The sequence below is a fragment of the Chrysochloris asiatica genome, unplaced genomic scaffold (genome assembly GCF_000296735.1).
Source record: "Chrysochloris asiatica unplaced genomic scaffold, ChrAsi1.0 scaffold00112, whole genome shotgun sequence".
In the NCBI taxonomy this organism is placed as follows: Eukaryota; Metazoa; Chordata; class Mammalia; order Afrosoricida; family Chrysochloridae; genus Chrysochloris; species Chrysochloris asiatica.
The window spans coordinates 3202777-3214991 of record NW_006408630.1 but is presented as its reverse complement, the minus strand read 5'-3'; the positions used below and the strand labels follow the sequence as shown (position 1 = coordinate 3214991).

At 35.9% G+C, this 12215-nt stretch overlaps 1 protein-coding gene across 1 annotated transcript in view; it reads right to left on the bottom strand.

The window, feature by feature from the left end:
* Positions 1 to 10826, bottom strand: part of GUCY1A3 (guanylate cyclase 1, soluble, alpha 3) — a 48639-nt gene extending 37813 nt beyond the window's left edge. The window contains exons 1-2 of the mRNA XM_006867906.1: positions 10454 to 10826; positions 2945 to 3006 (exon numbers count right to left, since the gene is read on the bottom strand). Coding sequence (XP_006867968.1) covers positions 2945 to 3006; positions 10454 to 10708 — 317 coding nt within the window. The 5' untranslated portion in view covers positions 10709 to 10826. The remainder of the gene's footprint in view (positions 1 to 2944; positions 3007 to 10453) is intronic.
* Between the last annotated feature and the right edge of the window lie 1389 nt (positions 10827 to 12215).

Genomic DNA, 12215 nt, shown 5'->3' with positions numbered 1-12215 from the left:
GGGCTGCTAATCTCAAGGTCAGCAGTTTGAACCTACCAGTCGCTTTTCAGGAGAAAGATGAAACTTTCTGCTCCTGTAAAGATTTACAACCCTGAAAACCCTGTACAGGGTCGCTATGAGTTGGAACCAGCACATAACTGCCACCACCATTCATTCTACTGTTTACACATGAAATACTCCTGAAAATTTTGGAGAATCAAAAAAGAGGGCTAATTAAGTAACTTACTAATAGTAAGTGTGCCAAGATATATTTGGAAAGTTAAGAACCCCCACTAAAAAAACAATAGTAAGGCTCTATAGAAAATTTTCTTAAAGCAAATTTCAAGACAGACAAGAAAATACTACAAACAGAACTGATAATCAACCAGTTTATACAAGAACAACCAAATGGTTGTTGAAAATACTGAAACAGTTCCACTCCATGCTTCCTGAGGCCCCCTCTGCTTACCCCCTATATCATTCCACCTCCTCCTTATGTAGCTCCTAAAGGTTTAAAATAAACTTGAGCATGTGGGGTAGGAGGAAGAGGCTGCTGATATATGATTCCAATATTTTGGTAGCATCCTTCTGGCAATAAATCAGTTCTAATTATTTGATATACATGTCTTATCTGTTGTTAAATACTTGAGAAATAATCCATCAATATGAAAGAATAGTCCCTGGCTGGTCCAAACAGTTAAAGCTCTTGATTCCTATCCAAAAGTTTGGAAGTTTGAGTCCACCCAGAAATATACTGGAAGAGAGTCCTTGCAATCTACTTCCAAAAAATCAGCCACTGTCAAACTTAGACATTGGCTACGTAAAATGAGGGGGTGATAAAGGCATGAAGTGACTGGCTTACAAGTTTTCAAGAGAGAGTTTAATTTAAGAGTGTGTGGGAGAAGATAGTGTCCCCACTGAATAGTTTTCATTTTGTCTAGATGGGTATGGTGAAAAGAGATGGGAATAAGATTCTTATGATTCTATAGTGAGTAACTATTATCATGACTAATTGAGACTGTCACAATTGTAAAGGTAGAAGTTTTATAACAAAAAGTGGGTAGTAGTTAATCTTACATCCCAGGAGCAGATGACCCTAGGACCATTAAGGGAGAAGAGCATGAGCAGGATGTACGACCCTATCCAGAGAAACAGTGACACCCAGAGATGAGGACACAGAGAGAAAGAGCAGCTGAGGACTCTGGACTTAATGTAAAGAGAAAGACTGAGTACTGGCGGCCAGGAGGTAGGTTTGCAGAATGTGATCTTTGGTTATTCAAATTATATATTCCTGAGTGTTTTTGTGTACATCCTCTCCCAAAAGAAAACAAACAAACAAAACCAAAAAAACAAACAACAACAAAAAAAACACTCCAGAGGGAATAGAAGCAAATGCTGTGGAATGATGATGCACAGAGGGGATTGTAATCATTGCAATGAAACGATAAGTGTAAAACTCATGTTCTCCCATGTAAACTATCACTCAATTCACAATAAAAACTTAAAAAAAAATTATGATAGAACATTTAAAAAAGTGAATGAAATAAGATGATCCTTATAATGACATTATAATTTTGAAAAGAAAAAAAAAATCAGTCATTGAAAACACTATGGAGCACAGTTGTACTCTGACACACATGGGGTCTACTTGAGTCAAGAGTTGACTCTATGAAACCTGATGATTTATATGAAAGAACAGATTTTATGAGAATTTGCTCAAAGCAACAGTATATGACAGCATGCTTAAATTCATGGCTCTGAAAAACCTGAACACAAAACCTAGCTCTGCCTTTCCCTACCTATAAAATCCATATTTTATATAAGTCTGAGTTTAGTCACATATAAAATGTGAAAAATAAATTGTTTACTAACAGCTAAAATAGTCCTATTTCTGGGATTACCAGCACATATTATTTTTATCTTCTGGACTAGAAAAGTCTGGAGTTATCTCTTTCCTTCCCTTTTCTTTGATACTTAAATCCAAGCTGTCACCAAGGTTAGCTGATTGTTTATTTGAAACAAACCTTGGATTTACACTAACTGATTTTCTTTCTTTGGACTAGTAAATGCTTAACACATCCAACTGCTAACCAAAAGTTGGAGGCAATGAGAAAAAGTCTGGAAGGCCTGGAAATATACTTAAAAATTTTTAAAATCAGTCACTGAGCACAGTTCTTCCTTGACACATATGGAGTCATCACGCGGTGGTATCAACTCAAGAGCAACTAGTTGTTTATTGGCTTTGATAATAGTTTAGACTTTGTGTCAACTTGACTGGGTCAGAGTCTCAGGGTTTCTTCAGTTACGATGTAGTAATTCCTCATGATGAGATCTGCTATGAGCAGTCAGTCAATTAAAAAGAAGCTTGCTCAGGGGAATGACCTGCTTCCGATACACTGGACACTCAGGCAAAGTCTCCTCCCTTTTCTGCTGGGTTTGGATAGTGCAAACTTCTGGCTCTTTGGACTTGAGCCAGTGGCCTGCTCTGTTGTCTACTAATCCTTGAAGTCATTAGCAGCCAGCCATCTTACCTGTTCTATCTGTCTGCCGCCATCTGATCTGCCAATCTGCCAATCTTGGGAGTCATCAGCAGTTGGCAATCTTACCTGCCTGACCTGCCTACCTGTCATCTGACCTGTTGATTTTGGTTCATCAGCCCTGAAACCTGACATCTGACCAGTAGACTTGGGACTTGTCCACCTCTACAACTTTGTGAGTCATTTCCTTCATATAAATTTCTCATTATATATACATAGATAAGCTTCACTGGTTTTGTTTCCCTATAGAACCCAGCCTAAGACACAGGCATTGATTTCTGAGTATTTCTACTTTGTAAGTTTTTTGTGTATAGACTCCATATTCATAACTTAATAAATACTTGCTGATATTCAGTAATTAGTAGTAATATTAGTGACTTCAATATGAGGTTGATATTTATTTATACAACTGAAGTGATTCAAATTACCTGCTTTCTTTTATTTTATGTTTTGTCAGTGTTCTCTGAAGTGCAACGTTCAGCCGTTCAACCTGGAATTGAGAAGAAAAGATTTAAACACTCCCTTTAGATAGTAATGCATTTGAAGATACGTACTTAAAAATTTAGTCCTGAAAATTTTTTATGAAGAAGTAGAAACAATTATTTCCTTTAATGATGTTTTTTGTTGTTGTTAAGTGCCATCAAATCAGTTCTGACTCACAGTGACCCTGTACAGGGTTTCCGAGGAGCAGCTGGTGAATTTGAATCACCGACCTTGCAGTTCAAACCAACCTTGCAGTCCAGTGCATTAACCCTTACACTTTGGAACTGGGACTGATTTCCTATGGGTTTTTCAAACTCAGAATAAATAATAAACTCAGACTAATCTGAGTCTGGATGTGTGTGTAGCCAGATGATTTGCCCATCATGGGTGGCTTCATTGACAGCTAGCCACAGAACAGAGTTAAGCCAAGTTGGAATCTGAACAAAAGCCTTGAGCTTGATAATGCCAGTTCTTCTATGAGGGACTCTCTGGGTATCACTTCCTCTAGGTCAGAAAATCTCCTTGGATATGCTGCCAATGCTTCAGTCTCAGTATGGCTCAAATCAAGAAAACATTGTGCCTTTCACAGACTCTACACTCAGTGACTATCCATCCTTAATAGTGCATTTATACTTATGCCTCACATAGCACTTCCATCTTCTGCTCTAGAAAATGTTGGCACTATCTCTGTCTTTCCCTTCCTTCCTTCAAATCCAATTTGTCACCAAGCTCAGTTGATTGTCTACTCAAAAGGAGCCTTGGATTTTCACCCTAGCCTAATTGTCCTCACCAGATAGTTTTAATTCTGATAGCTATTGCTGATTTTTGAGTATTTCATAAGTTTTTCTGTTTTATAAAATACATGTATGTTACTTCAATAGCCATTATTGAATAAATCTTTGGTTAACTATTCAATTTTTATAGCTCATTGTCTCTGATATGCATAAGAATTGCTGACATTATTATATTCTTTTGCTTTCCACAAAAAATCATTCATAAACGTCTCCGTGTGCCATTGATTCTTTCTATACATTATCCAGAGGAAAATGACAAATTTTATGGCTGTTTTCCAAATTGAGAAATTCCTTTTTCTATGAGCTATTTATATCGACATTAGAATTTCTATTGGCCATGTGAGGCAATTGAGTTGAGCAATATGCAGCAAGATTCTGTTTTAATGAAATGAATTACGGAAAGTACTTTCAAAGTATACACTCAGCTTTAAAGATAAATTTGATATTTATTGAAAGAAAATGAAAAATGACTTAAATTTATAATGTGTAACAATTTTTTCTCACCATTCAGGTATAGAACGAAGTAATACTTGTATCACAGGCTGGTGAGAGAATTATCTAGTGAGAAGATTTTGAGTGACGTGCCTGTGACTTGTATGAAGGCAAAGGGCAGGAGACCTGACAGGTGAGGAGTGTGTTCAGGAAGGAAAACATGGACATGCTTCTTAGCAGTCTTTCATATCCAGAGAAGAAGAAAGGCAACATCATGCTGATGAAATCACAGATCAGATAGATCAGACAAGGTACCTGAAAAGTTTGAAAGTGTCATGGGCTTTTTATTTGATAGAAAACTATTTACTAGTACTATAGGACTAGCATGGATTGAAACCCATAAAACTATGAGTTGTTCTGATTTCTTTCAATCTGAAGAACATACACAAGTTGGGGAGAAAGAGGTCATCAATAAAATGGGGGTAGATTACTTTGTGCATGAATTTCCCATTTTTCTTCATAACATTTGTTACATGGGTTTTATTACTATTATTTTTAATTATCTCTTCTCTTAGAATAGAAGCTGCAGAAGAAAAGGTAACGAATTTCTGTTGTGTTCACTACTCTATGACCAGCACCTAGCTGTACCTAACTAGAAGAGATGCTCAATATGCATTTGTAGAATTAGTGGAATGAATGAATAACACACTCTCTATAATCTATTCAAATTATTGAAAACTACTCTAAAATTTTAGCACTGAAGTGACATTGCCAAATACTGATGTATTGTTCAGTTTGTTTACATATAAATTTAGGTTGCTTGAAATATAAAATGATTTGAATTACATTTGTTTATTTAATAATGGCTGCCATGCCCAGGAAAATTTGTGTTGGTATGAGAAAAGAAATCCATTCACTGCTGAAACTTCTGTAGCCACCTAACACTTTTTCAACTCTCTTCCCAGAGCTACCAGAGGCAACTTTTTCCTCTTTATCTTTCTGATTAAACCATATGACACACCTCTTTTTGCTCTATTCATTCAAGATCTTTCTTGAATTTTTACTTCCTTCCCACTATCAACAAGAACTTCTTTTTCTAGTCTGTTTCTCTTTACATATATGCTGTAATTGTTGCTAGTTGCTGTTGAGTTAGCTCTGATTTATGCCATCTTTGTATAACAGAATAAAATGTTGCCTGGCCATATGCTACTTCCATGGTTGTTGAAATATCTTGAGTTCATTTTTGTGGCTATTGTCATTCCATCTCACTGAGTGCTTCCATAGTTTTAGCTGAGACTCTACTAAATAAAGTCTTTACAACTAGACTGATAAAATACATCATGATAATGGAGACAAAAAAAAAATCAAAATTGTCAATGATCTCATTCTACTTAGATCTTAAATCAATGCCACAGTCAAAAATGAAGTGATATATTGCACTGGAAAATCTTCAAAAAATCTAAATATGAAAAAAGTATAAGTGACCCAAGATATGGTTTCTTCAGTCACCTTATATACATGTTAAAGTTGAATATGAAAAAAATAAGACAAAAGTCACTGACAGTGGAAAGAAGAAAAGTGCCTTCTTCCTATTGATATAGTTGGAAGATGTTTTCCTGGCATTCCAATTTCAATCAGAACTTGTTTTCCTGAAGAAAAATCACTTACATCCAAGTGAGGCACTGGTACCATGTTATTACATGCAACTCTATGTACAGTGAAATGAAACATTGGTTCAGCACCATCTTCCCAATCAGTATATGTTTAACTCAATCTTCCCCTTTTTGCTGATCCGCTTCTTTATCAAACATGTTGTCCTTCTCCAGGAACTGGTTTCTCCTGTCTACATGTCCAAAGTACTTGAGATGAAGCCTTGCCATCTTGGCTTCTAAGGAGCATTCTAGCTATATTTCTTCCAAGGCAGATTTGTTCATTCTTCTCGCAGTCCATAGCACTTTCAAAATTCTTCACTAATGTCATAGTTCAAATGCATTAATTTGCCTTTGGGTTTACTTGATCAATGTCTAGTATTCTAAAGCATATAAATCAGTTGAAAATACCATGTCTTGGGTCGGGTGCACCTTATTTTTCAATGTGAAATCTTGGTTTTTTAGTACTTTACAGAGATGTTTTATAAGAGATTCTCAAAAGAAATCATTTGATCTTTTGACTGTTGCTTCCAGGGCTGAAAGCAGAGAATACCAGAAAGATAAGCACTTGTGTTTGATCAACTATGAAAGGCTTTCCACTATGTGGATCACAAGAAACTAAGAAGCATTGCGAAAAATGGATATTCCAGAACACTTAATTATATTTAAGGGAAACCAGTACGTAGATCAAAAGGCAGTAGCTAGAATAGAAAAAAGGGATATTGAATGGTATAAAATCAGGAAAGATGTGTGCCAGAGTTGCATCCTTTTTCCATACTTACGCTATCTATATGCTGACCAAATAATCTGAGAAACTGGATTATATAAAGAATAATGTGGCACCAGGATTGAAATTCCTTAACAACCTGAGATATGCTGATGGAACAACCTTGTTTGCTGAAAGCAAAGAGGATTTAAAATATTTACTGATGAATATAAAAGACCATAGTCTTCAGTGTGGATTGCATGTTAATGTAAAGAAAACAAAAATTCTCACAACTGGGCCAATAAACAGTATAGGAAATAGGGAAAAGACTAAAATGGTCAAATACTTCATTTTGCTTAGACATAAAATCAACACTCATGGAAACAGCAATCAAGAAATCAAAAGACATTGGTTTTAGGCAAATCTGCTGCAGAAAACCTCTTTTAAAGTGTTAAAGGGCAAAGATATCAGCTTAAGGATTAAGGTGTTCCTGACCCAAGCCATGGAATTTTCAGTCATCTCATATACATGTGAAAGTTGGACAATGCACAAGGAAGACCTGAGAAGAGTCAATGCATTTGAATTATGGTATTGGTGAGGAACAGTAAAAGTGCCATGGTCTGCCAGAAGAGCAAACAAGTCTATTTTGGAAGAAGTGCTGACAGAAAATTCTTTAAAATCGAGGATGGTAAGACTTTCTCTCTCATACTTTGGATATGTTATCAGGAGGCAGCAGTCGCTAGAGAAGGGCATCGTTCTTGGTAAAGTGGAGGCTCAGGGAAAAAGAGGAAGACTCCCAACGTGATGACAGAACACAGTGTCAGCAACAATTGGCTTAAACAAAACAATTGTGAGGTTGGCACAGGATTGGACAACATTTCGTTCTATTGTGCATAGGATTGTTATGAGTCATTCCAAATGACAGCACTTAACAGCTTCCATGAGCATTAAATGTAAATCCAAGTCAAATGAAATTACTGACATCTTCGATCTTCTTTGTTGATCGTGATGCTGCTTATTGGGTCAGTTTATGAGGATTTTTGTTATATATTGAATTGTAATCCATAATGATGGGTGTAGTCTTCAATTTTCACTTTAAGCAAGCAAGGCTGTGTCATCTGCAAATCATAGGTTGTTAATGAATCTTCTTCCCATCCTGATGTTGTGTTCTCTTCATACATGCCAGCTTCTTGGATTACTGGTGCTGTAGTTCCTTTAATAGGAGTCCTGGTGTGGCACTGTGGGCTAAAGTACTGGACCACAAGTTCTGGCGCTAAACCACAAGATCAGTGGTTCAAATTCACCAGCCATTCCTTGAAACCCTATAGAGGGTCACTATGAGTCAGAACTGACTCTATGGACTTAACAACAACAATTTCCTTTAATATGTCCTGAATTCAGACCCTAGAATGACATGAATCCATAATAAACCCAAGGTCAGGACTCAACTTTCAAGGAGCACTACAACACACACAGACAATCTCAGGGCCTTTGAACATAAAATCAACCACTTCATGTCTGTTAGTGAGTGGGTTCTCATATGCTACAAATAGTGGCTAAGACTCCCTTTCAAGCTCCTGAAAGATATTATGCCTGAAGAAATTATAGAATTTTTTATGAGGACTATTCATGAAGCAATATTACTGTGGGAAAAAAAGCAATGAATTATGAATCAGAGGTTGAGGTTTTTCCATCTCCTCAGTTATCTGTTTTACTTTAAACAAATTATTACCTTTTAGTGTCTCATTTTATTTTCAAATAAAAATGAGTTTATATTAGATAATCAACAAAATCTTTCTAATCTCAAATATTCTGCTACTCTGGAATAACATCTTCCATTCTAATTTTGTTAATGATAATGAACTTCAATATTTCTCTCCCAAAAATAAATCATTGGGGAGTTAAATTTGATTGTCTACAAAAGAGTTATGATATTGTCACATATTAATTTGAGTCTACACAGTTCACATGTTTCCAACATTGGGATATCTATTAAGGCAAATTACCTCAGCTGGGAGAAAGAAAAAAAAGCCTTGTAGGCACAAATACCCCTTCAACATCTAGAATTCCTAGGACCTAGACTTCTCTTACATGACACTGCAGTCATACCTTGATTATTTCAAGATGTTTATGACACTTATTGTAGGAATTCAATATGTATCCAATAAATTAAGGAAGCTAACACAGTAATGACAGGTCTTAGGGAAAGCATGGAAGCGATTCCACTTTTCCATCACAGTCTGTTCATCTCTGGGCACTCACTCTATCCTTAGAAGTAAGAGTGCCAACTGTTTGCCAGATTGAAATGCTAAACATCTATCTGAGAAAAGCCTGTATGCCAGGCAAAGTTGGCTATCTAGAAACTGCAGTGGGATGATAATAATTAAATATTTCCACTTCAAAACCATTAAACAAAGCACTATTGTGGTTGGATAGTGATTGTGTGCCTTTGAGTCATTTCCAACTCATAGGGACCCGGTATAGTGTTCCTCAGGTTATAAATCTGCATAGGAGCTGAAAACCTTCTCTTTCTCCCACAGAACAACTGGTGGATTCAAACTGCTGGCCTTCAGGTTAGCAGCCCAGTTCATAATCCACTATGCTACTGGGGCTCCACTTTGCTAATATTATATTTGAATAATCTCCCTCAACTTTCTGCTTACCCCAACTTATGACCCATCCTGCAAGCTTCAACTCAAGTCCTTTCTTTCTGTCACTACAATAATTGTTCCATCCTTCAAAAATGGTATGATTTGGGTCAAGGCACTTATCTTGCCTGTACTTCTTAGGGATAAAATAAGTTATCTCAATCTCAGTAAAAGTTAGTGGGTCTGTCAAACTTCAGTGCTTTGCAGAGAACAGAGGATTCATATTGAGTTAATTAAAAAAAATTATATTATTATAGTCAGAATATGATTATATAAATGTTGAGTGGCATAGATTAAGGCAATATTATATCAAATTGTGAATACTGATCCAGAGGGCAAAAGATATTATGAGGACTTTCAACTGCTTTTCTCTTCAGTGGGCAGAAAGGAACTCTTTCTAAGATCCCTGACCTGTCCGCTAAATGTGTGACTAGTAGATAGATAGAAGATGCTCCATCCTTCAACACAGGCATTATGCTACACAGCTGCCAGAGCTGTTCAGGAGTCAGAACCAAGGAGTAGGTCAAAGTTGGCTCAAGGAGAGATTTGGGACTAATAACAGCAGGAATGTGAAGATTTTCACACTTCTGCAAATTAGAAAGACACACAGGATGCTCTTGAGAATTAAAGAAACTAAAAAAAAAAAAAAAAAAAATCCAGCAGAGAATAAGTTATTCTTCAAAGGTTTAACTCTAAACAAATTATAACTAACTAATTCTGAGTACTTATAGTATGTGATAGAGCTCCAGTAGCATAGTGGGTTACCTGTTGGACTACCAACCAGAAGGTCAACAGTTCATATTCACCAGTCACTCCTTGCTGAGTTGGAACAGACTCAAGGGCACTTAAGAGTGTACACTTATTTAAGAGTTATATTATAAGTATCAACAAATAGCCATTAAAATCTTAGATGGGGTAAGTATTCTCTGTATTTCCCTAAGAAAAGGACTTTGAAGCTCAGAGGAATTAAGGAGCTGCTCAAAGTCATTGGGCTTGTCAGACTACAGGATCTTTTGGAAAATAATTCAAAATCTTAAATATTTTAAGATTAAGCACAATTTAAGAACATGATTGTTTTAAAGAAATGTTTTTTTATGTTTCATGGAAATAGTCTATATTTATTATACCCTCAGATGTCAGAAAGCAACTGTTTGCACTTTTCTTAGAACAGCGTTCTTTTAGGATTTCAAAATATCATGAAAATCTCTAAAGGACAAGAACTCACCTCAGGGAAAATCAGTTTGCAAATACTGTCTGCCAAAGTGTGAAGATAGACTCGGCTCCGACTAGTCTTTCTTTGAGGGAGATTTCCTCGTGCATTCTTCTCAGGAACATCCTGACAGATGGGTGCAGTTGCTTTGCAGCTCTCTGAGCCTCCTGCTGTCTCCTCCACTGGGTCTTTCGGAAGCTGACCAGGTGTTAATAAGGAGAAAGGACATTCCCCTGTGATCTTGAGATCCTTCAGCTTCGTACAGAACATGGTGCTGATGGCCTCTCACCCTGCTGCGGAGCTTCTCCGATGAGTTATTCTTCTTACACGGGATCCACCGGTAGAAACCACTATCCAATCACAGTCACTGGTGACAGGGATGTCTATGGACAGTCAAAAGTCAGAACAGAAAAATGAGTGACTTTAAATATTCTGAAAACATAAAAAAAAAAAAAGACAGGTGTGAAAACAAAGACCATTGAGTCCTAGGTAATTTTCAAGTCAAAAAAATTTTTTTATTGGAAAAGGCAATTATAAAATGAATAAAACATTTTAGTATATATTTCATTTAATATATATTACTAAATTACTTATTTTAATTTACAATTAAATATATTACTAAAATACTTATTTTAATATTTTAACATTGTTCAAATAAAATGCAATTTTCTCCAAAATTCCCTAAAAGCAAAGTAGTGATTTTGACTTGTATAGTATAATCAATCTGGTCCAGTTTGATTTCACAAGATTGGAACACTATGGATTTGACAGAAGCCAAGTCTAAAATCTATCATTTATTAATGCTAAAATTTACTACATTTTTATTATGCATCCTTTCTGAAAATGCAGAACAATATAAACCAATATGTCTCCCAAAAACACCTAAAGGAAAATAAACAATAATGCCCAATCATGTTTTTAGATCTGAACAATTGACTTTCAGATGAAAAACATTATTTGAGATTTGTTAAAGTAAAAATCACTTTACAGCCTCGGTAACCCTATATAGGGTCGCTATGAGTCAGAACCGACTCCATGGCACATAACCAACCAAACCAACCAACATTAATATCACACACATGTAAATTTTGCTAAAGATCATTCAAAAACTTTTGCAGTACCACATTGACAGGGAGTTCCCAGAAATTAAGTCAGGATTCTGAAAAGGACTTGCATTAATGATGTCAGATGGATCTTGACTGAAAGCAGAGAAAATCAGAAAGATGTTTATTTGTGTTTTATTGTCTACACAAAGACAGTGAACTACGTGGGTCATAACAAACTATGGATAACATTTTGAAGAACAGGAAAACATTCTAGAACACTTAATTGAGCTCATGAGGAATCTGTACCAAGAGGCAGCTGTTCAAACTGAAGGGAGTATTGTATGGCTTAAAATCAAGAAAGGCATGTGCCAGGGTCGTATCCTTTCTCCATACTTATTTAATCTGTATTCCAGAAAAAAAAAAACAAAAAAAAAAAACAACCGGAGTAAGTGAAGAAGAATGGGGAATCAGGATTTGAGGAAGGCTCATTAACAATCTATAATATGCAGAGGACATAACTTGTTTGCTAACAGTGAAAGGGAATTGAAGAACTTACTTATGAAATTCAAAAAAATACAGCCTTGGATATGGTTTACAACACAACATAAAGAAAACAAATATCTCACAATTAGACCGATAAACAATGTCATGATAAATGCAGAAAAGACTGAAATGTTCAAAATTTCATTTACTTGGACCCATAATCAATGGTCTTGGGAGTTGTTGTTGTT